This window comes from Mustelus asterias, chromosome 9, assembly GCF_964213995.1.
Source record: "Mustelus asterias chromosome 9, sMusAst1.hap1.1, whole genome shotgun sequence".
Lineage (NCBI taxonomy): Eukaryota > Metazoa > Chordata > Chondrichthyes > Carcharhiniformes > Triakidae > Mustelus > Mustelus asterias.
This window is the reverse complement of record NC_135809.1, coordinates 40,808,014-40,834,186: the sequence shown is the minus strand read 5'-3', so window position 1 is coordinate 40,834,186 and position 26,173 is coordinate 40,808,014. Positions and strand designations below refer to the sequence as shown.

The following is a 26,173-nucleotide window of genomic DNA, read 5'->3' as shown; positions in this document are numbered from 1 at the left end:
AGGCTATGCAGTGCCACCCACACCTTCCCCCAGAAGATCTGCGTAGAGGGCCCTTCAGTTAACCCATGGGCTTCATGAGTTTGCCCTTCAGGAGAACTGAGGGCTAAAGGGGGTATCCGAAGTAGATGCCCATCTGTCACGCTGAGGCCCGTGTGGGAACTTGGCTTGTGTGGGAATTTGTGAGAGAGTAGAGCTCAGTGAGAAGGCGACGTAGGATGCTCCCTGGGTTGAATGGGCAATAGGGGAGGGCATAGACAGGACTGCTCAATGGTCACTCATTCTCTTTCTTCCCTTTCAGTTATTTCAGATGCAAACATGAAGCATGTAGAGTTTTTATCCTACTAGCCATGAGGCAAGAGACAATGGGTGGGATTCTCTCAAACAAATTCTAAGTGTCAAATCCGTGTAAAAACGGGAGTAAATCACGCTGGTTTTTTCAGTGGGAGTTTCGAAATGAATCACCCACACTGTGCACTGCAGAGACCACTAGTGTGATTCACTCTAGAAATCAATGGGTGGGCCTATTCCCGCTGGAGAGGCCAGCAGCATAGCGCTGAACGGGCCACAGATCGGCACATGCACAATCGGCACCATGCACAGATCTATCAGCACCATGCGCAGTGGCCCCTGTCTGCTAGTCTCCCAATCGCTGGCCAGCCCTGTGTCCCCCCCAATGTCGGCCTTCTCACCCCCCCACGGCCCAATCACTGGTCTCCCAGACATGATGTGGAGATGCCGGCGTTGGACTGGGGTAAGCACAGTAAGAAGTCTCACAACACCAGGTTAAAGTCCAACAGGTTTATTTTTGTAGCAAATACCATAAGCTTTCGGAGCAGAGCTCCTTCGTCAGATGGAGTGGATATCTGTTCTCAAACAGGGCACAGACACAGAAATCAAATTACAGAATACTGATTAGAATGCAAATCTCTACAGCCAGCCAGGTCTTAAATGTACAATGTGGGTGGAGGGAGCATTCAACACAGGTTAAAGAGATGTGTATTGTCTCCAGAAAGAACATGTCCAGGCCAGCCTCCAACCTGCACCCCCCTCGGACCAGCATGTCCCAAATCTCTCCCCCACCCCCTAAACAGGCACCACCTCCCATCTGGGGTTTGTGACTTTGCTGGATGGTCTCCAGCCCATTTGAGGGTACAGCACATCACAACTCTCCTTTTCCGCATCCAGCAATCTGGTCAGAGTTCCCTCCAAAAACCTTGGCACTGGCTTCTTTGCTGCCATCCTCGTGGCTAGACTATGAACAAGTGCAGGGGAAGTACTTAAATGCAGCATCCCCATTGAAATACTGATCACCAGGTGGGCAAATCAGAACAATCTCACCATAGGTGTGGCATGAGTCACGTAAATGTTTTTTTAAAAAGTGGTTAAAGATATGGTGCAAACTCCCACCCATGGGCCGATGCGATTCATTCCAGTTTTCTCATTTAGCCAAAATAATGGAACATTCTGCCTCGAGAGTATAATAAGTGCACCTGGAGAAAATAAATTGTTGCAATTAGTGTCCTATGTTTTATATATCACAGGAGTAGGAAACATGTGCAGACCCACCTATTTACAATGGCATGACAGTATTTTGGAGTTTATGTTTAATATGTGGTGTTAAAATTTTCATAGACCGATAACTTTTAAAAAGATGTTTGAATCCCCAGTGACTGACTGGAAGGATAACAGGACAAGATTGCAAGTTTTAAGATTTTTACTGTAATAAACAAACCAAAAACACCATTGTCCAAACACTATTCAGTGTGCAACTTATACATCAAATAACAGAAAAGAACCCCCATTTAACTTTTAAATTACTAAAAGTACCACTCCATGCTTATACTTTGCGTTGCCCCACAAGTGGACACTTCATTCTCCAGGAACCAGTCCAAAGCAATTCTCAGCTCCCGATGATTTGCTTCCTTTTTCCTTTTCCAACCGGATAGCTCCTAATCCTCAAACTGACTTTACAGTGAGGGTTACCATGGAGATTTCTCTGCATAGCCATTGTTTAAATCCTTGTAAAACCTGATTTTTCAATCCAAGTATGAGTTCCCACCCACACTGTGGTAAACAATAGGACTGAACACCTCTCTCTTTCAGATTCTTGCGAACTGACCTGCCCTAGGTTCAGGGATATCTTAAGAAACCCATAAGCAGATACTACAATGGCTTGCTCATGACCTTTCTCCTCTCAAACTCCACTTCCAAGGAATTGTAAATCACATAGGCCTTGTATCCAGGTAGAAATGCTAACTGGCTGTCCTCTCAATGCACCTCCCCACTCCATTCCTACTTGAAATTAAATAGGCATGTTTTAAGTGCAACTGTTTATAAAAGCTTTCATTTCTAACACCTCCCTGTGAGACTTGAAGTCCACCATCAACACAGTTGCTGTCATTGTTTATAGGTGAGAATATCTTGCACATTCTTTCCAGTAAGATGACCTTTTTTCTCCCCCACCCCTTAACATTTAAACAACCAAGCCAGTAGTTGGGCAGAATTCAGAACAAGTCACATGACCTCCTTCATTCTTCCATTTTACTTTAAAAGAAAGAGACAATCCCAAAACAATCTTACAAACTATATTTGTAACAATGGTTTCCTCCCAGAACCAAATAAGTTTGGTTTTACTCAAACAGTATGCAAGTTGCCTATGCGGGATTAACTTCTACACAATCTAAGGGGGTACTAGGGAAGAAAACTAATAAATGGTGCTGCAATTTTTTGTCAAGCAAGTAAAAGTGAGTTTTACATTACATGTGCTGATGTACATTGGGGGCAAATTGTTGACAATTCACAAAGTTGGACTGGTATTGCGTTTTTATTTGCTGAATCAATGAAAAAATACAATATCAATTTCCCATGAACTAACAGTAGTCTTCAAATAAAATTGATTCTTCAGATACCTCAATTCACTTTTAAATTATCTTTATCTTACAACAGCTTAAAATAAGCCTGATCAGCAGTAAAAGTTATCCAGTGTGAAAGATAGTCCTTTAAGCGCTCCACGCAAGGCCAACACAATTCCAAAAATAAAAGACTCTTATAAAATAAAAACAAAATAATTCTTTTATCAGTGTGTATCATTTGATTATCTTCACTAAATTAGATCTACTTTTACATCTTGCATCAAAACTTTCAGGTTTTCTTCAGTGCTGCAGTATTTGGTTGGCCTGCAAGATAGGCTTCATAAATTACATTCACAAAGCTGGTATCATTCTGAAATTCAAAATAACAAAAGTATAGAAGTTAGAAAATATCCAAAATTGATAAAACTGGGGCAAAAGAATTTGCTGTAAAATTGTTTTAATAGGACCACCACACAATCAAGATACAATCTTACCAAGTAAATATAAATACTGATCCCAATTGATTGAAATTCATGATGTGTTAAAGAAATTAAACTGCCTCAACTTAAAAAATGTTTCCAATTGATGAGCATGAAATTACATGTTAGAACTATTCCTGATTTACTGTCAAATCTATTTTTACAATTATGAAACACAATCAATCATCCCCAAGAGTCACACAACATATTTATCTTAAAAAATTATTTCCACTGAATTTTTGTGAAAACTATTTATGTCAAATAATAAAACAATCGATCAATTATTGTTGAACAAACTGTTGAGCCAAGGCAATAACCTCAGCTGAATTGTGTTTTTTAAATGAACTACTTTTATTTGAACACACAGATTGGTGCTTCTTCAAATTGTCGAAATGCTGATGACATTACTCTGCTTGCTAACTCTGAAGGAGCTACAGGAGTTGGTGGATCCCCATGATCAAGTTAACCAGAAATACAGTTTCCCGGACAATGTCAATAAGAAAATGGTCTTATGGATGAGTTGAAAGACTTGCAAGATTCTGATTAACAGAGTTCAGGTTGCTATCTTCCACTGTCTTGGGTCACTCATCATGGGAGGTGCACTTTCAAAGAAATCCAGGCTAGATTTAACAAAGGTCATGGCATTGTGAACTCACTTTAAAAAAAAGTGTTGAGTAGCTACAGCATCCTGAAAATTCATCTCTTGAAAGCTTGTGTGTGGCTGGTGACAATGTATGAATGTGTTTGCTGGTCCATCAAGAAGAGTGATGAGGATCAAATATGAGCATTTGAAATGAGAGGACTGATATTACATGGACAGCCAAAGTGGACTAATGAGTGGGTGCTCAAGAATATTGGTGCTAAGAGGAGCTTGTTTGAGGCAGTGATATGAAGGAAGCTCACATTTTGAACATGTGATGCAAACAGGAAAGGAGTGTTTGGAAAAAGAGGCAAGTGATGCAATGCAAAACACCTGAGAACTTGCATGAGGAACTCCTAAATTGGCATGTTGCATAATATCAGACCATGGACTGGCCTCTCTCTGGGATAGGCATTGAGGGCAACAGAGAAAGAAGATTGTACAGAGTGTGGCCAATCCTTGAAATGAGGGTAGATGAAAGACAAGGGTTGGTGCTCGAGTGAGGTGATAGAATGGTTTCTGAATTTAAAAAGGCTGTTTGCTTTAACATATTGATATTAAACTTTGATCCAAGAACAGCTGAGAAAAATTGCTATAGTCTCAATGACATAGTAAGTAATAAATGTATGTTTTTGAATTGATTTACAAAGTTACTACATGCAGTGACCAGAGCAATTCTTTCAGAAAATCCTAAATTAACTTATTAAAAATTTTACCTGCAAAAGGTACAAAAGGGTTTCCTGTAACTGAGTCTTGGTAAGCACATTTGGTGTTTTATTAATCAGCTCTCCCATCTGTGCAGGTGGATGCAAACAAACATGCCGCTGTTTGGAAGTTGGAATGGTGTCTGTCTGTGGTAAAGGTATTGCACTTGTTTCTACCCCCATCATTGGCTTTCCCACTGTAGACTGGGCAAACACCATGGGTGACATCAATAGGGATGGCACCACTGTAGCTGGAATGCGCTGTGGGGAAATTGCCTAATCAAGAAAGAAAATAAACAACAAAGAGATTGCTAAAGTAAAATTGGCAATAAAAATCCCAATTTAAATTTGTAATTTCCCATAATTATGCCACTTTATCTTATGTGGTCTTCCTGAAAAGCAACTTCTGTTTGTTCTCCCTTTTCTAAAAAAATTCTCTTAAGGGTTTCTTGTTTCATTATTCTTTGACTCTCACTAATCTTCCCAGGACCTGTTTGGATAAAACAATGGAACATGCCTTTCAGTTTCAGGATTGCGACACAAGATTAAAAGAGTAGGATCACAAGGATGATAAACTAAGGAGTAATCCTAATACCATTCAGATTATAAATAATAAGGTAAAGGAGGTGAATGCTTGGATGAAAACTGTATAGGGAGAGAGTAATGATCAGATTTCCAGGACATTAGGATCAGTCTTGTATGGTTTTATTCACGAGTTTTTTTGTGTCAACAGCAAATTTTGTGATCATGCTCGCCACACCCAGATTCAGATAATCCATATAGAACAGTGGCAAAAAGTAACCAGCAAAAGACCTTTGTTCAAGAAAGGAGAAAAAAATTCACTGAGTAACTGCAGATCAATTAACGTAATGAGTTGTAGGAAAGTAAAAATTAATTTGCATTTCATCCACTTGCACACACAAATTGTAACTACCGTCATATTATTTAAGGTGTTCCTTTGGCATCCCTGGCAGCTGCCTGAAATTAATGTTGACTGCATTAAAATGTTCCAAGGAGGCCTTGGTATTGTGTTAGAATCCTTTCAAGAAATTAGTGCCTATTCTTGAAACTGCCCAAACAAACATGGCACATTCAAGAAGCAAATCAAGACAGTGATATTTAAAGGGATCCCACCATTTCTATTGAGTTTCTGGAAAGTTCTTTCTGACTGCTGGGATTTTTGGAGTGGCTACTTTGGGGTATATTCACTTCTCATCATATTCTTGATGCAACCCATTCCCACAGTAGACATGATATCCAACCCAACGGGAGAGGACCTGAATGGATACTTTCCCACATCTGTCCAAATATCCTCTAATAAAGACAGTAGAGGTGCAGGGTGAGGCATTTGAAGAAAGAGGTGTGGAGTGAAGCACGCTGCAATAATTGGAGCAGGGTACTGTGGTTCAGTTATTTCAAGGCAATGCAGAGAATGAGGTACAATACAAATTAGATGTCTTATCTTAACAAACCCAGTCAGATCATAAATGTTTTCATGTATTGCAGTCTTGTTCTGAACTGGTGCTCTTGCTGTTGACATGCATATTAAAAAATGGTGGTCAAATTCTTTATTTCCTTTCTGACTTCAATGAACAATTTGTGTTGATAGTGGCTGAAGGCTTCTCCAAACTGGGGCTTTCTTTTTTTAAAAAGTTTCTTTTTAAACAGTCATCTCTAACAACTGTTCCATATTCTCTATACACCTACTAGTCACCTCCACTATTATTTGTACAAAATGCTGCAAAGCATATAAATTTTCCACCATACCTTAATCCTCCTGCTCAAGCATTTAGATGTATCAGTTAGTCCAAGATATTTAGTATGTAGCAATATGTGATAGGAGTTCTGAAATTTAGCTGCACTAGGGATCATAGAATCATAGATCGTAGAATCATAGAATCCCTATAGTGCAGGAGGCCACCATTTGGCCCATTGAGTCTGCACCGACAATAATCCCGCCTACGCCTATCCCCGTAACCCCACATATTTACCCTGCTAGTCCCTCTGACATTAAGGGGCAATTTAGCATGGCCAATCAACCTAAACTGCACATTAATGGAGTGTGGGAGGAAACTGAAGCAATAGGAGGAAACCCATGCAGACACAGGGAGAACATGCAAACGCCACACAGCCAGTCACCCAAAGCCGGAATTGAACCCGGGCCTCTGGCTCTGAGAGGCAGAAGTCCTAACCACTATGCCACCATGCTGCCCGTGATCCTGAACTTTGGTAAAATTAGGCTGGATGTCCAACATTAGTAGTGCTATTTTACATTAGTAGTACTATTCAGGTTTGGCAGCAAGAGGATTTGAAATGTTTTGATTTGGCATTACAGAAGAAAGGGAACCTGACCTAGGGGTGAAGTGTTTGACTTGCTAGTGAATTCCTGATGTCTGTAATTGCAAGACTAAGATGCCACCTGTAGTGCCCCCTACCACTTGCCTGTCAAATCAATTAGCAGACAATGGATTGAACTAGGAACCTTCCTGGTTCATGCGAGTATCTCATTTATCTGAGCTTTAGGGAAGTGTAGATTTATTTTACCCAAAAATAATGAAAGACAGTGTAAATGAAAAAGATTCATCAAGACACAACATTGGAAATGAGGAAAACAACACCTTTGTAGCAACACTTCAGGTGCTAGTTATGACTCACTTGGTAGCATTCCCACTTCTGAGTCAGAAGGTTGTGGGTTCAAGTCCCATTCCAGGCCTTGAGCACAACAGTTAAGGCTGACACTCCAGTGCAGTACTGAAGGACTGTTGAATTGTCGGAGGTGCTGTCAGATTAGCCATTGAACCCAGGCCTCTCTGTGCTCATGAAAGAGAGGCTTGCATGTTATATTGTGCTTTCCAAGATCACTGGACATCTCAAAGTGCTTTGCAGCCAATGAAACTTTATAAATGTTGTAAGTGACACCATTGTCAATTTGTGCAAAGCAAACTCCTGCAAAGAGCAATGTGATCATTACCAGATAATCTGTTTTTTGTTGTTGATCAAAGGATAAATATTGATCAGGACATGGAGGATAGCTCCTCTGCTCTTCTTTGAAATACCACCTTGGGATTTTTTTTTACATCAACCCGAGGGCAGATGGGGCCTCAGTTTAATGTCTCATCCAAGAGTCAGCAACTCAGACAGTGCAGAGCTCCTTCACTTAATATCCTGTAGTGTCAGCCTCGATAATTTGTTCAACGCCTGGAGTGGGATTTCTAATTCAAGGGTAAGAGGGCCACCAACTGAGCAACTACTAGCATCTGAAGTGTTGCTACAAAGGTGTTGTTTATATAATTTTCAATACTGTGATGTGAAAAGGCACTATATAAATGCAAGTTGCTCTTCTTTATTTCATTTTAAAGGTTTCAACTGCTTCAACTACTGAAAGTGCAACAAGTTTGTTCATAAAGTAAGAGTGGTTGTTTTTGGGGTTACAGTGAAGAGATACACCTATTGGAACTGATTTAGATTTCCCCCTAATCAAAATGTTACAAACAGCTTTGATGTATTGTTATTTATCTAAATCTTTGTGATCACTTTCTCTAGTTTGAAAAATTCAGGAGCCTACAAAGAATGCAGCAAATAAAAGTAACAAAGACAATATGGACAGATACTACATATCAGCTAAACAAACAGTAAAGAATATGCAATTGTTATACATTACAATAGATCACAATATTCTGTATTTTCTATTTTTATTTCAGTTTCTTGCTGGGAGATACCCACAAGCCTCAAAATCCTCAGGACTTGATAGCATTATTACGTCTACTTTACATCCTCTTAGACAGAGATTTGGGTTGCCTCTGGGGGCGTTTCCAGAATGGTAGTTATGCCTCAAATCCATTAAGATGAACATAAAACTGATCCATTTTCATCTCCATTGGCTGGCATGTGTTTCAAAACAACTCAATTGTGTCAAACCACAATTACAGAAGCGTTTTGCAACTTTGAAATGCACATTACTCTAATGGAACAAAAATCATTGGTTTCAGATCATTTATTTGTTAGTCACTTTCTGCATTGACAAATGGATGTAGAGTGAAGACTTGTGTAATTAACTCACATGACTTGTACTGAACAATGATTTGGAGGATAATTTGAACTTTCATTTCACTGTATGTTACTAAGAATTAAGAAAGCCTGAATGCATAGCATAGTGGAAAATGCATTAGTGCTTTGCAGGTTCACAAACCTTCAATTTGAAAAAGGCAGCATATTTTGTAGTCATCTGGAAACTATTGGCTTTAAACAGTTCTTGCATCACATGTAGAATATCAGTTGTGCTTTAAAACATATGAAATTATTTTACAAGTATATATTAATTTTTAGATGTTACTTGAAATATTACAGATGATGGAGTGGACAGTTTAAATATGTCAACAGCAAGAATGAAATCAAGAGAGGAGAGACTAATATCTTCTCTTAACTTTCCTCGCAAATATTTGGGTTTCATTGGAGCTTAGACGGAGATGAGGTTTGTGAGCAAATGTTTTGTTGCTGAGTTTGTAACTTTACAAATTAAGTCATAGGATGTGTGGGGAATGTAGGTCGTGTGCCATCCTAGGTTGACAAGAGATTAAAGGGTTCTACATCTGCATCAAGTGGCAGAGGACTGAATTCCTCAGGGCATCAAAGCGAGCTTGAACTGACTGTAATATAAAGGCAGAAGAATTTCTAAATTACAAACTATTATTCCCGAGTATAATTTGAGTTTCATTTAATTGGATGTTACTGAGGTTTAGGAAAACCTAAATACATAGGTGTAGTGGCATTTGTTCGAAAAGGTAGCAGCCACTGAGAGAGTGAGAATGAGCGAGACACACACAGACATTTACATTCTCCGACTGGACATCAAGACTATTGACTTTGCTAAATCTACATCTAAATGCTTTATGCATTCTTTCCACTCAATTGTGTTCACCTTGGGGTCTCAATGCATTTTTTGGTGAGGTATTGCAGCGCCACCTACAGGTATAGTACCACCAGCCACTCTATTTTTAATGAATAATGGATACAGTTAAAATGTTGTCTTTTTTTTCTAAAAATCAAGTGAGCAGAACGAAGCAGAGTCCCTTGACAGCTTCTCCAGTACTTGTTTAATTCTGAAGTATGTTTGGGCAACAAAAAAAAAAATCAATTCTCAGGACTTTGTTTTATCCCAAGAGATTTCTCTGCTGGTGAAGGGCTACCAAGAGCTCTGATGAACTGTATGTCAGAATATCTTCCACTGGATTGGTTAAATTCACTTTTCACAACTTGTAGCTAATTTTCTAAATAAATTGGGTTAGCTGTTTTATCTCGTCTATTTTCTGGTCTGAGCTTAACATGAGACTATGCTCAGCTGCTATCTTCTCAGTGTAATTGGGATGGGAAATTAATGCAATCTTACTAATACTGGGTATATCCCAAGAATAAGCCAATGAAAACAGAGAAAAGGAAAATATGGCCACACAGATAATAAGAATGTTGAAGGGTGAACTGCAAGAGGGAGGCAGAGAACTTTCTGACTGGAAAGAAAATGTGCAAATCGATGATATATACCAAGTCCTCATTTAAAGTTGTATTCTTATTCCTGAAAAGTGCAATGCAAGTGAAACAACTTTAAGTGAATCAGATTTTTCCATTAAACCCAATGCAAAAGCTGTAGTTAGGCTCTGTAAGACCTTTGTCATTTTATAAAAACATTAAAGCATTATACCCTGAAATATTTGTCTTGCTCACCATGCATCCCACTCCCTGATCCTCCTACTCATTGGCAACCCACTGGTTTGCATCCTGCGTCACCCTCCGAACCTTCTGGTTGCTGTGGCCTATTCCTCTCATCAAGTCTCCCACAGTGACAAATGACAGGAAGTGCAGCTTTAACTGGCAGAAGATAAGCCATAAGGTGCAGAGATAGCGAGAGGAATTGTCACGGATTAGCAGAGGTGGAGGGAACATCAGAAGCAGCAAACCATGGGACCAGCAGCAAGATGGCACTGAGGTCAAAAATCAAAAGGTTCAGGGAGCAGCAAAGGCAAAAAACTGGAGGGTTAGCAGCAGGGGGAGGCAGAGGTTGTGAACAGGAGGATTGGTGGTAAGTGCAGGGTTAGGAAACGGCAGAGGACACTTCAAAATGGTGGGTCACATGGCTCTTCAGACCCAGACTGAATATGGGCACCATTAACTGACCTGCATGAGAGGTGAATGGCTTAAAACGACATCCTTAATAAAGAGGCAGTTGCCCAAGTGATCATTACTTTTGTCCCAAATTACTGTTTCTAGAAACATTTCCACGATTAAGGTTAGGCTGCATGGCATGTAGATGCTAGGATTATCTTTTGAAGTTTTTTGAAACAAGGGTTGCAATTCTCCAATTCTGACACCAATTTTGAGTCGAAGGAAAACTGTAAAATTATGGCTAGTGCCTCCAGCAAATTTCCACTCACTTCATTCTGCATCCTTGGATGCATCTGATTCTGGTGCCTAATCAACTTTAAGTACCTACAATCTATCCAATATCTCCTCCTTATCAATTTTAAACCCTTCAAGTGAGTTACCTACTCTTTCACCATGAACTATGCAACATCATCTTCCTTGGCTCCGCTCTCTACCTCTATGTGCAAATCTCCTTTTTGGTCTCTAATTGGCCCCATGCTTCTTTTTACCACTCTATCACTATTTAAGTGCTGATAGAAGACTTTTGGCTTTCCTTTCATGTTAGCTGCAAGTCTGCTTTCATACTCTTTGCTTTTCTGATTTGCTTTTTCATCTCTGAACCTTCCAATCTTCTATATTCACTCTGATTCTCGGTTGTATTATCCAGCTGACATAAGCACACTTCTTTATCTTAATCTCTATCACTTTTGTCATCCAGGAAGCTCTAGATTTGTTTGCCATAACTGTTCTCCTTCATGGGGATATATGTGGACAGTGCCCAAACTACTCCTCTTTAAAGGCAGCTCATTCTTCACTTACCATTTTGCCTGCCAACCTTCAATTCCAATTTATCTGGCTCAAGTGCCAGGGACCCGGGTTCAATTCCGGCCTTGGATAACTGTCTGTGGAATTTGCACATTCCCCCCATGTCTGCATGGGTTTCCTCCGGGGCTCCGGATTCCTGCCACAGTCCAAGATGTTCAGGTTGGTGGTTTGGCCAAGCTGAATTGCCCCTTGGTGTCCAAAGGTATGCAGGTTAGGTGGAGTAGCGATGGCAAAATGCATGGGGGGTTACAAGGGTAGAACGGAGGGGATAGCTTGGGTGGGATTTTCTTTTGGATAAATCGGTGCAGACTTGATGAGCCAGGTGGCCTCTTTCTGCACTGTAGGAATTCTACAGATTATATGTAATCCACCCTAACCCCACTGAAGCTGGTTTTCCCTCAGTTAATTATTCTTACTCTGGATTGTTTCTTGTGCTCTTTCGTAGTCAATCTAAATCTTATGAAACCATGATCACTGTCCCCTAAATAGTCCACTACTGACACATAGAACATAGAACAGTACAGCACAGAACAGAACAGGCCCTTCGACCCACGATGTTGTGCCGAGCTTTGTCTGAAACCCAGATCAAGCTATTTCCTCCCTATCATCCCGAAGTACTCCATGTGCCTATCCAATAGCTTCTTAAATGCTCCTAAAGTTTCTGACTCCACTATCCCTGCAGGCAGTCCATTCCACATCCCAACCACTCTCTGCGTAAAGAACCTACCTCGGACATCCTTCCTATATCTCCCACCATGAACCCTATAGTTATGCCCCCTAGTTACCGCTCCATTCACCCGAGGAAATAGTCTTTGAACGTTCACTCTATCTATCCCCCTCATTATCTTGTAAACCTCTATCAAGTCTCCTCTCAACCTCCTCCGCTCCAAAGAGAAAAGTCCAAGTTCCCTCAACCTTTCCTCATAAGACCTACCCTCCAAACCAGGCAGCATCCTGGTAAATCTCCTTTGCACTCTTTCCAGTGTCTCCACATCCTTCTTGTAGTGAGGTGACCAGAACTGCACACAATATTCCAAATGTGGTCTCACCAAGGTCCTGTACAGTTGCAGCATAACCCCACGGCTCTTAAACCCAAACCCCCTGTTAATGAACGCCAACACACTATAGGCCTTCTTCATGGCTTTATCCACTTGAGTGGCAACCTTCAGAGATCTATGGATATGAACCCCAAGATCTCTCTGTTCCTCCACATTCTTCAGAACCCTACCTTTGACCCTGTAATCCACATTTAAATTTGTCCTACCAAAATGAATCACCTCGCATTTGTCAGGGTTAAACTCCATTTGCCATTTTTCAGCCCAGCTCTGCATCCTATCTATATCTCTTTGCAGCCTACAACAGCCCTCCACCTCATCCACTACTCCACCAATCTTGGTGTCATCAGCAAATTTACTGATCCACCCTTCAGCCCCCTCCTCCACTTGGTCCACCTCATTCTTAAAAACCAGGATTGGAAACATACTGCTGTGGAAGATTTTCTTGATCACACTTTAGGAACTCCTTTCCCTCTCTGCCCTTTCCACTCCTACTGTCATCGTCTAAATTCAGGTAATTAAAGCCCCGCATTATGACCACTCTATAATTTTTGTCTCCCTCTAATTTCCGTGCAAATTTGTTCCTCTACAGCTTTCCCTCGATTAGTGGTCTATAGACTACTCTAGCAATGTAACTGCACCTTTTTTGTTCCTCAGCTTTAGCCAGATATATTTTATCTCTGAGCCATTTGGGAATTTCGTTCTCTTCACAGCAATGTAATGCTGTTCTTAAATCAATACCGTCACCCCTCCCCCTTTTTTCTCCTGTCTTTCCTGAACACCTTGTATCCAGGAATATTTAATACCCAGTCCTGCCCTTCTTTAAGTCATTTCTTTGTTATATCATATTTCCACATGGGAATCTGTGCTTGTAATGCACCAATCCTATTTTCCACTTTGTTCATTTACATATGTGTACAGTAATCCTCAAGTCTTAATTACTTTCTCTGTTATGCTGAACCCACTCAATATCTTACTATTTCTTACTCAGGTTCGATCTGTCTCTTCCAGTTTCTGTGCACCTTCCCATTCTTCTGTGATATTACCTCCTGATTCCCACATGCCTGTCAAGTTAGTTTAAATTCTCCCCAACAGAACTAGCAAATCACCCCTCAACAAAATGAATCCCACTTCTGTTTAGGTGCAACCCATTCGGCCTGTGCAGGTCCTATCGCCCCCAGAGCCAGTCCAATGTCTCAAAAATCGAAAGCCTTCCCTCCTGCATCACCTTAGTCTCACATTCATCTGCTTTATCCTTCTAGATCCATGCTCACTTGCATGCAGAACAGGGAGTAATTCAGAGATTACAACTTTTGCTTGTTATGCTTGTTAATTTCCAAACTAGCTCCCCGAATTATGACTGCAGGGCAATATTCCTCTTTCTGTCCAAGTCAGTAGTACCAATATGGGCCACAATCACTGGTTATTGACCCTCTATCCCTCAGAGTGGTCAGCAGCCTCTTAGTGGCATGCTCGATTCTGGCATCAGAGACAACATACAATCCCAGATTCACACCTGGGATCAAAGAAATGCCCGTCCATTCTCCTAACTATTAAATCTCCAACTGCAATACTCTTCCAGTCTTCTTGGTTTTGTCAATTTTGCCATTTTCAGCAATAATCTTGCAATCATCGTTTCGCAACAAAATTACACCTAACCTGATTATTTTCCTCCTAGTGTTATTACTTTCTTGCATACCATCTTGGCCTATTAATTCCCCTTTTTAAAATACATTGTTTAGATTTGTTCTAACAATTTATTATTCTAATAGTTCAGGCCCAAATGTTTTGTTGCAATTTGAAATTTGATATCTCATAATTCAACTATGGGACCTCAGCCTGTGATACACTCATTTTCCTCTTGCTGATATGACTTGATTTGTATCTTTTCATCTCCTTTTAACCATCCTTGATTTATTTGCCAATTTTATTTTTGTTTAATCTTGACAAGCTCCTTGTTCTTATGTTTCTACATTGAACCTAATTATATTGCAGTCACTCTTCCAAAATGGTCCTCCACTTTATGACATAAACCTTGCAGTATATGCTTGTTCAGTCATGTACTGGTGCAAAGCAGGAAATAAACAGGGGCCCTAATTATATACCAATCCAATTATTTGGAGTAGTAGTAGTTCTGGATAGGAAACTCAGAAGTATCAGTGTCCTTAATGTTGATATTCTCTTTTCTGATTGGGTAAGATAGGGAAGCTACTTTCACTGTAACAGTAGAATGTTACAGTGAAAGAGGAAATAGAGGACATCCACCTGGGGGTTTTGAAGATTGGGGAAGACAAGATTGTGGGGGGCAAAGGGTGTGGAGAAGAGGTCCCCTGGTAGTGGAGAGGGAGAGAGAGAGAGAATATGGGGGTCATGTGATTGATGAGATCACCAAGGTGTACACCATAATTGAGAGTGGGGCAAGGGTTTGTGGGGGAGTGAACAATAGGGCTTTGCAGGTTACTCCTCCTTCTCTTGACCCACAAGCAGTGCTGGAAAGGACTTAACTTAATGGATCTGGCCCTTTATACCTCCTTTTACTGGCCAGGCTTCCCCAGGCCTATAAAACCCAGCCAACATGTATTAAAACTAAAAGGCTGTTAACAGAGACGTGCAACCTCCATAAAAGATTTTACTAACCAACCAATCTGCTGCTGAGTTCCTGTTTGCCATACCGACACATTAAAAATGAAAGAGTTTGAGTTTTGAGTCCAGTTTGAAATGTTAATTTCTTACTTGGCTCAAACTTACTCGTATGAGGGTTAAAATCTCTTAAATCTTCAGGAAGCTTGATTTTGAAAACAGTTTTGTACTGACAGCCTAATTAGGACGGTTACCACAGGAAACTTGCATAAATGCAACACAATGTTTCAGAACATATGAGCACAACACTGCATGCTCTGAAACTTCTTAAATATCCAATTCCTGAAGGAAAATTGTTCCTGCAAATTTTCTTCTCATTAATGAAGATTAATTTTTAAAGTTATCTGATTACTTTAGGTCTTTGTAGTACAAATGGTTTTGGTAAACATTTGGTCAGTAGTTCACAGCACAATCTTTAAATCTCTTTCATTTAGGTTTTCTTACCTGAAAAAGTAGGTTCTGTTTTTCTGAATTGACTGGTTTCTTTGTCCGAGAATCAAAAGATTTCATTGAGGAATTAGGCTGATTGATGACTGGAGGTGGCTGGGCTGAAAACTTAGCTGCAAGAGTCATTTTCCCAGCATGATGCTGCTGTTCCTGCTGGACTATCTGAAGCTTCTGAAACAGTTCATGAGGAGGTATGATACCAGAGGTCTCTATTTGATTACTACAACTATTCGAAGCAGCAGTTCGCTTGGCCTTGTCGAATGCTGGAACATGGGGCATTTTAGGTTGTGCTTGTAGGCTGGAACCAAGATAGGCAGACTGAGAACTAGGCTGCATCTGGGAACCATTCAGAGATTTGCTGAAGTAAAGTTCTGACTGTATTACAGTAGGACATGACGTAGAAAGGGATGCCTGGGTACAATGTAGCTTTTGAAACAAATTGTGAGTACTCTGAGATAATAAAGGACAGGATTCATCAAATGACTTTCGCTGTGAAGAGATATTTCCTTTTGAAGATTGTGAATGGAACAGTCCCACTAATGATTTTTCTATACTTTTTTCACTTTGGTTTTCACAAAGATGATTTTCTGGTAACTCAGACACTGGATGTAGGTCAACTCCGCGACACATTAGTTTCTGAATAGCAGGACAAAACTGTTTCTTAACAGTTTGGGAGGTTTCAGGCTCTGGCAGTCTCCTGGGCTCCTCATAGGACAGAGAACGCACAACAGCTGGTCGACCAGAAACTTTATTCTTGGATTCCTGTGTTTCACTTGACACATCAGTTAAAGCAGATTTTTGTGCACCAAACAAGGCTGCCAAATTCAAATGCTTTGTTCCCAATTCTGTGCTCTAAAAAAAAAAATACTTTTGTGACTGAGAGTATTAACTTCATAACTTTAAGACAATACCAACAGAAAAAAAAACGTTGCTGTTGCTGGTTACATTGAAGAAATTAGTATTTGGGAACAAGCAAAACTAAGTAAAAACAATTGGTGAAATGGTACAATATAAAAGAACTAAACTCTCAATAGCTCCAGAAACAAGGTGAAAAAACGGCAAACAGTTGAATTAAAAAGCATAATAGCAAATTACTATGTTAAAGGTGCTACATAAATTTTAGTTGTTGTAGGGGCCTTGAAAGCAACATCAAATAACTTTTGCTCCAAAACTCAAAACAGCAATGAGATTATCTGCTGGTTATCTGTTTTAATGACATTGTTTTGGAATAAATACTGGCAAGATGTTGGGGGAAACGCCCCTCCCTCTCCTCAAAGTAATGCCATGGAATCCAACACAGCTACCTCTTGTTATATTTGAGAAATGAGGAGACCAATAAGAAAACTAAAAATATAAATGAGAATGGAATGGAAATAAACCCAATGAAGCTATAATGTAAATGCAGGCATGCTAAACAATCTCTCCACCAGCCAGATTTTATCCATTTTGAAAATAACTGAATTATATACAAGCATTATAGTTCTACTCTAATTTTCACGACTGATTTTATTCTTTGTATTAGATTTTTAAGCTCATATTTTTGTTTTGATAAGTGAAGTTTCCGCTGACACAACTTACAGCATTATTAAATTGCACATTGTTTTATATTATACTGCAAAGTTGTATCAAGCTAGTTCTCAAAACCCCCCAAAATTCTGAGTTTCTCCACCTCTCTCATTTCCATACTCTCTCTGGAAAGCTTGCCTCACTCCCCAAAGTACTCTCAGCCACCAGCTCTTTTCACTGAGGCCTTGCACCACAGCCAGTGCATACACTAAAATCTCAATCTATTCATGAGTGTTTCTTATTCACCTACCCTTATAAAGATCCCCCAGATCGCAAATATATTTGAGGTACAGCCAAATTAAGTTCCTACGATGGGGCATGGTAAGGCAACCAAAGAGAGAGTTTCCTGAATGATGAAAAAAAAGAGTAGGATGAAGAAAAGGGGGTTTATAACAGATGCCAGGCTGATAATACAAGTAGAGAACCAGGCTGAATATACAAAGTTCAGAAGGGAAGTTTTTAAAAATTCTTTTACGGGATGTGGGCGTCACTGGTTAGGCCAGCATTTTTGTTGCCCATCTCTAATTGCCTGTGAGGTGGAGATGGTGATGTGTGGCTTTCATCCACTGCAGTCCATATCATAGAATCTACGGCACAGAGACAGGCCCTTCGGCCCAACCTGGTCCATGCAAACCAAAAAGCCCATCTAAGCTAACCCCATTTGCCTGCATTTGGCCCATACCCCTCTAAACCTTTTCTAACCATGTATTTGTCCAAATGCCTTTTAAATGTTGTCAAAGTCCCTGCTTCAACCACTTCCTCCGGCAGCTCATTCCACATACGTATCATCCTCTGAGTAAAATAGTTGCTCCTCAAGTTCCCATTAATTCTTTCCCCTCTTAACTTAAACTTATGCTCTCTAGTTCTCGATTCCCCAACCCTGGGAAAAAGACTGAGTGCATTCACCCCTTATTCATTCCTCTCATGATCTTATACACCTGGTGTAGGTACACCTACAGCGGTGTTAGGGAGTGAGTTCCCATGATTTTGACCCAGCGACAGTGAAGGAACGGAGATGTAGTTCCAAGTGAGGATGGTGTGTGGCTTTGAGGGACTTGTAGGTTGGGTGTACCCCTGCATTTGCTGGCCTAGTCCTTCTAGATAGCACAGGTCGCTGGTTTGGAAGGTGCTGTCGAAGGAACCTTGGTGAGTTGTTGCAAGGTATCTTGTAGATGATACACACTGCTGCCATTATGCATCAGTGCTGGAAGGAGTGGATATTGAAGGTGGGGAAGGGAGTGCCAATTAAGTGCGCTGCTTTGCCCTGGATAGTATTGAGCTTCTTGAGCGTTAGAAGAGCTGCACTTATCCAGGCAAATGAAGAGTATTCCATCACTCTCCTGATTTATGCCTTCTAGATGGTGGACAGACTTTGCAGGGGTAAGGAGCTGAGTTATTCTCTGCAGAGTTCCCAGCCTCTGACCTGTTCTTATAGCTACAATATTCATATGGCTGGTCCAGTTCAGTTTCTGGTCAGTGGTAAACTCCAGGATGTTGATAGTGGGGGATTCAGTGATGGAAATGCCATTGTAAGTCAAGGGCAGCTGGTTGGATTTTCTCTTGTTGGAGAAGGTCATCACCAAGGGAAAAGGAATACAAGAGGGGCAGACAGATTATGGAAAGAGACTTAAAAGGAAATCCAACTATGTTCCATAAGGCATATTAATAGTAAAATGGTAAAATTATAGTGAGAAGGGGTGGGGCTAATTAGGGATCAAAAGGAGACCTATGCATGGGGGCAGAGGACATGGCTGAGGAAGTAATGAGTATTTTGCATCTGAGTTTACCAAGGAAGAAGGTATTGTCATGCCATAGTAAAATAGCAAGTAGTTGGACTAAAAATTGATATAAAGTGGAGGTTGTAGAAAAACTTGGCGTACTGCAAGTTGGTAAGTCACCAGAACCAGATTAGACACAGCTCAGAATGTTGAGGGAAGGGTGGGAATTTTGAATGGTACTGGCTATAATCTTTCAATCTCCTTAAAATAGGTTGGAGGAGTGATGCCAGAGGATTGGAGAATTGTAAGTTTACGCCTTTTTTTAAAAAAAAGGTGGCCTTTGAAAAGGAAATTGGATAAGCACTTGAAGGGAAAATATTTGCATGACTACAGGAAAAGAGCAGAGGAATGAGATTCACAAAATTACTCTGTATTACAGAGAGCGGTCAAGGGTTAAACTGGCAGATTATCTTTCTATGCTGTAACCATTCTAAGATTATATTTTTTTCAGATTTCAGTTCTCTGAATGCCCCAACTAATAGGTCCAACCCCATAAACTGACGAACACATTTCAACACAAGACTCTTGCAACTTTACCTCACAGCCTTTATTAATCTAATCTTTAGCCCCATATTCCTTTTCCAACCACCCATATGCATAAATTCTTCGCAGCTCCACTTCAATCTTTCCTGCTTTTTATCTTCCTACATAACTCAAGTCTTAAGAAAAAATTGATAAATTGAGCACAAAACAGGAGACGCATGAGAGCGAGACAAGTGAGGAGGTTGAATTAGACAGAGGCAAAAACAATGGTAGAAAGCTGGATAATCACAATGAGATAAGTGTGACAGGAAGGAAAATAAAAAGTGAAAGGGAAACAGTAGGAATCAAGTAGATACAGTTATTGGAAGGGAAATCTAACATTTTAATTCTGTAAACATACCACAGGAGAACATACATAAATTCATGCCAGCATAAAATTACGTATCCTCTCCTTTTTTTATTCATTTGTGGGATATGGGTGCCGCTGGCAAGGCCAGCATTTATTGCCCATTGCTAGTTGCCCTTCAGAGAATAGTAGTGACCTGACTTCTTAAACCATGGCAATTCCTAAGGTGTAGGTACACCCACAGTGCTGTTAGGGAGGGAATTTCAGGATTTTGACCTGATGGTAGTGAAGGAACGGCGATATATTTCCACATCAGGATGGCCAAGAGTGTCTTGGGAGAGGAACCTGCAAGTGTTGGTGTTCTCGGGTATTTGCTGCTCTTGTCCTTCTAGATGGTAGTGGTCGTGGGTTTGGAAGGTGCTGCCTTCGGAACCTTGGTGAGTTCCTGCAGTGCATCTTTAAATGAAATACATGGCTGCCACTGTTCGTTGGTGGTTCAGAGGGAGTGAATATTTATTGAAGGAGTAGCATTCAAGCAGGCTGCTTTGTCCTGGATGGTGTAAAGTTTTTTGACTGTTTTTGGAGCTGCACTTATCCAAGCAATTGGAGAGTATTCATATAAAAGAACCAATATAAGCAATGTCATAGAATTACTGGTGAAATTTAAGCACAATACCTTGTCCTGTTGCTGTATTTGTTGGTAATGAGTGTCTGCTCCAATCTCAGTCAGTTTAATCGGAATTGGCTTGATCAGGTTTGAACTGTTGTGAATCAGACTGGAACTAGTTGTTATCTGCTTTGGCTCAGAGGACTGTTTAACCTAAAAACAAAAATTAAAGACACTCAATTTGAATGATCATTGTTCATTACTCAGAGGTACATTACAACTTGTATTGCTGGATGAAAAAATGATGGGGAAAGATCATCCCTTTTGGGCCAACGGCTTTGTTTCTGTGTTGCAAGTTCCATGCAATACATGGAAGCTGACCAAATCTCAATGGATGATGTCAGCAAGGGGCGGCAGCATGTGGTAAAGTTGAGGAGGATATGGATACAAGCAATCCAGAGACCCAGGGTAATGCTCGGAGGACCAGGTTCAAATCCCACCATGGCAGAATCCAATAAAAATCTGGTATTAAATTCTAATGGTGATCATGAAACCATTGTCAATGTTGTAAAAAAAAAATGCATCTGGTTCATTAATGTCCTTTAGGGAAGGAAATCTGCCATCCTCATCTGATCTGGCCTACATGTGACTCCAGATCCACAGCAATGTGGTTGACTCTTAACTGCCCACATCTTCCGAATGATAAAAAAAGATATTTGATGCAAGTGAGAGAGTGGATAAATAAGCCACTGTTCGAGGTCCTGTGACTGAAAATGAGTGGTACCAAGCAAGCAAAACCCTACCCAGTGGTACAATTGTGACGAAACCAAGGAATGGTAAGTATGCAAGCTTCTTAAACCGCTGTGGCATTTACTTATCTACTAACAAAGTAGTCAAATTTTTGAGGCAAAAAGGGTTGACTTGTACACAGCATCTGCTCATGGATTGGCAATCTAGATAAGTCTACTTTAGTCAGCTGCTCAAGCTAGCTGCTATGGTCAGGTTGAGTGCACCCTGATGAGGTCAGGTCTGCTGCAATTTGGCTTGCATTTGGGCAAGTTGTGATACATCGTTGAGCCTCTGTGCAGTGATCTGAAATTGGCAGATTGTACAGCCACAGTTGTGCCTCCTCGGGGAGAACTGTGGGCCACCTGCGATGGTGATGTTAGCAGAACTTCAGTTCAAATAGCTTCCAGGAAACAAGTGGATTGAGACCAGGACTTTCTCAGACACATTTCCTTTACGTTAAGTATATGAAGGGGGAGCAGGGAGGCGAGTAGAGTAAGGCAGGCAGTGGGTTTTGAACCCTGTAAAACTAGAGTCCACTTTTACATAAGGTAAGTGAAAGAGTGACACAATTTGAAGCCAAAAATCATGAATTAAATTTCACACAGGTATATATGGTATATCACATGTTATATATATCACGTGTTGTACAGAGGTTTATGAGCTGGACACTTCTAATTGGGGATGTTAAAGGTTGGACATCCAGTGATGCTATCTGAGCACAGATAGCATTCCTCTTCCTAGACTAGGAAACATCAACTGTTTTGTTCTGGTATCGGGAGTAGGATATATTATCATTGTTAAGTCATAAATGATTGATTTTAGCTGTCCTATGTTAGGCTTGTTTGACTACTGACACTGCAACTCCTGCTGCACTAGGTTAGTTGGTTATTTTGAAAAGTTGAATACTTGGCACACAACCCACTGGACAGGCTTCAAATTCATTTCTGTAGCTTACTGAACTGTTTTTGCAATACTCAACTGTTCAGCATACCACTGAGGCATCATAAATTGAAAGAGGATAAGATTGGAACCCGAATAAACTAGGCTGAGAATGCATCTTCCAAGCTATTTACACCCATTTATTGCAAATGGTCCACACATTCATTTCTCTTCATCTTTTACTTGGATCTTACTTAGTGGTCACCACACGCACCTTGTTATATTCGTGTTCAGCTTTGAACAGCATCTGCACAATGTCCACAGCTCTGTGGTGACTAGTGATTGGTGATCCAATTCCTTGCTGGGCCTTCAACTGCTCCAGCTGAGTTAAGCTGAATAAAAAGGAAATGTAAAATTTGAAGTAAAATTTAACAATAGTGCACAACCTCAACTTTTAACTTTTAGGCAGGATTCTGACTTAGAGGCGTTCAGTCATAATCCCACAGATGGTAGCTTCACACCATTGGCTCCTCAGCCAAGCACATACACCAAATGTCTGAACCTACAGTTCCACTCGTCAATTCACAAATTGACATTACATTCTTCTCAGATATGAGAGCAAGACTGTCTGAAAATGATGCATCTAATTTCAAGGAATATGCTTCTCAAAAGTGCACAACAGTAGTAAGCATCAATTCAACTACTGATTTTCTTTTTCTTCTTCTGACTGTGTTCTCAGCCCCCAACTATACCTCTTATACACCCATGACTGTGTGGCCAAATTCCCCTCCAACTCTATTTTCAAATTTGTGTGACGACACCACCGTAGTGGGGTCGGATCTCAAACAATAACAAGACAGAGTACAGGAATAGGAGAGAATCTGGTGAACTGGTGCGGCGACAATAATCTCTCCCTCAATGTCAACAAAATGAAGGAGACTGTCATCGACTTCAGGAAGCGTAGAGGAGAACATGCCCCTGTCTTCATCAACAGGGACGAAGTAGAAAGGATCGAGAGCTTCAAGTTTTTAGGTGTCCAGATTACCAACAACCTGTCCTGGTCCCCCCATGCCAACATTATGGTTAAGAAAGCCTACCAATGCCTCTACTTTCTCAAAAGACTAAGGAAATTTGGCTTGTGCGCTACGACTCTCACCAACTTTTGTAGACGCACCATTGAAAGCATTCTTTCTGGTTGTATCACAGCTTGGTATGCCTCCTGCTCTACCCAAGACTGCAAGAAACTACAAAGGGTCGTGAATGGAGCCCAGTCCATCACACAAACCAGTCTCCCATCCATTGACTGTCTACACTTCCCACTGCCTCGGAAAAGCAGCCAGCATAATCATGGACCACACGCACCCCAGACACACTCTCTTCCACCTTCTTCCATCGGGAAGAGGATACAAAAGTCTGAGGTTGAGTACCAACCAACTCAAGAACAGCTTCTTCCCTGCGGCCATCAGACTTTTGAATGGACCTACCTCGCACTAAGTTGATCTTTCTCTACATCTTAGCTATGACTGTAACACTATATTCTGAACTCTCCTTTCCTTCTCTATGAATGGTATGCCCTGTCTGTATAGCGTGAAAGAAATAATACTTTTCACTGTATGCTAATACATGTGACAATAATAAATCAAATCAAAAATATCAGCAACCAGTGCTTGTTCCAGGCAATTACTGTATGGAAAGGTGCACATCTAAGCTCCCTATCTCTTTCCAAGAGAGGAGCTTCATCAAACAATTGGAGATAACTTTGCTTTTTATGAAGGTTACAGCCTCAAATAAAAAATATCAAACAGGATCTTTATTCAAGATTGCAAACAAGCTATTAGAAGCTTGACTGAGAGATTAATTGCTGAAAAATTAGGAATGTGTTTCATCTTCAACATTATTTTCAAATCAACAAATTTTATTGTTTTTGAAACCTAAAATACAGTAATGCTTAGAAGTTTGCAATTACATGTTCAGGCTACTCTTGGGTAGATTACGCCATCCTCTTCTCATCTCCCAACACCACTTCTAGTGCATGCATGGAAAAATACTGCTTTATCTTGGTGAGAACAATCAGAAGTGCATTCCCGCAGTTCTTATGAAAATGTTCATTACCCCTCCAAAAATGGATATCTTCAGTCAGGAAATGACATGTGGGAAATTGCAGGCACAAATATGGAAAACATGAATACATGAAACATTTTGGCAGACTGCATATCATTCTTAGTTACCAATATCAAGGAAGTTGGTGGCTTTGTGATAATATCATTAGACTAGTAATCTAGAGGCCCAGGATAATGCTCTGGGGACTTGGGTTCGAATCCCACCCACAGCAAATGGTGAAATTTGAATTCAATAAAAATCTGGAATTAAAAGTCTAACCATTGTTGTAAAAACCCATTTGGTTCACTGATTTCCTTTAGTGAAAGAAATCTGCCACCCTCACCTTGTCTGGCCTACATGTGACTCCAGATCTAGGGCAAGGGCAATTACAGATGGGTAAATAAATGCAGGCCTAGCCAGCGATATCCACGGCAAATAAACAATAAAAAAAATGATCAATTTCTTAAATTGACACAGATACAAGGGAGCAGAGGAAAAGGACAGAGCAACAAGTAAATCTGATGTACTTCATCACACTCTGATACTGGAAGCAAGGAAGACATCTTTATGGATGCAATTGTTGCCAATTAACTTGTTTATTTACATTAATGTTTTGTTTACATTTTCTGAAATCTCACTTTCAAATCAATTTATTCAGTGCATTATATAAAGATCTTACATGTTTAAATAGCCAAATATGCAATTACGGTCAGGATAATCCCGGATGTTTGATTTATGCTTGCTTTTAAACCCCGTTGCTCATTGTGACAATCTTTTTGGAAAACACAAGTAACCTCCTTTTAAAAACTATGTTGTCTTTGACCCTCTCTACTTTCCTTTTGAAGTAATAATTTTCCTCAAAAAGTGCTTTCTCAAAAAGATAAAATCAGGTTCTTTCATAAACTGAAGTTTCTTAATGCCTAACTTGTCCAAAACAAAGAGCAAAATAATCACATATTACATATGTAAAAGTTTTAAAAAGCTGCATATGCTTGAAATCAGAGTTAAACATAAAATGCTGCAAGTATATTAATCAGTCATCTTCTTTGAAAAAGATAAATAGTCACATATAACTCTGTCAGAACGTTCTAGTCCAAAACTCTATTGCATATATCCTTTTGTCAGTTGCCAACCAATGTTAACCTACATTGGTTCCCTGTCCAATGATTCATTGTCACAATGATCTAGAAATTCAGCAAATCCATTTTTTGTGTGCATGGGCGCAAGGTCAATCTTGAATAGTGAGGCCTTGGGCCCCATTTCCACTGAATTAGTAAGCTGAAGGGAATGGCAAGAACAAAGAACTACAGAAAAGTACAGCACAGGAACAGGCCCTTCGGCCCTCCAAGCCCGTGCCGAACATGATGCCCTAACTAAACTAAAAACAAAATCTTTTGCCCTTACTTGGACTGTTCCCCCCGCATTCACGTACCCATCCAGATGCCTCTTAAATGTTGCGAAAGTGCCTGCTTCTAACACCTCCTCTGGCAGCGCGTTCCAGTTGTCAGTTGAAGTAGCGTGATTGAAGATTGAGCTGCTGCTGGTGTGATAGTGGACCTTAGATTCGTCAGGGAGTGTATGACCAGGACAAGAGGGAGCTGTAGTCTTGGTGGAGGAGGGAGCAGTGATAGTTGGTAGGAAATAACTGACAAGAGCATATGCTCTTCCAATGTTCAGGTCTATATTTGTTAAGAGAATTTGGATTTACATAGCACTTTTTAGTGCCTCAGGGCATCCTAAAGCACTCTCTGAGCAACAAAATATTTCTGAAGCGCACTCACAGGTAGGAAAGAAACATGGCATCCAATTTGCACATAGCAATAAAATAATAACCAAATAATTTGTTTC

At 40.3% G+C, this 26,173-nt stretch overlaps 1 protein-coding gene across 4 annotated transcripts in view; it reads right to left on the bottom strand.

Annotated features, from left to right (window-relative positions):
• Positions 1-785: 785 nt before the first annotated feature.
• Positions 786-26,173, bottom strand: part of dcp1b (decapping mRNA 1B) — an 81,378-nt gene continuing 55,990 nt past the window's right edge. The window contains exons 5-9 of one of the 4 annotated variants that reach the window (XM_078220062.1): positions 22,500-22,617; positions 20,627-20,770; positions 15,775-16,629; positions 4,688-4,951; positions 786-3,222 (exon numbers count right to left, since the gene is read on the bottom strand). In XM_078220062.1, coding sequence (XP_078076188.1) covers positions 3,142-3,222; positions 4,688-4,951; positions 15,775-16,629; positions 20,627-20,770; positions 22,500-22,617 — 1,462 coding nt within the window. In that variant the 3' untranslated portion in view covers positions 786-3,141. Of the gene's footprint in view, positions 3,223-4,687; positions 4,952-8,864; positions 8,956-15,774; positions 16,630-20,626; positions 20,771-22,499; positions 22,618-26,173 lie in introns of those variants that run through there. The other 3 variants (XM_078220064.1, XM_078220063.1, XM_078220065.1) reach the window with 3 other exon arrangements.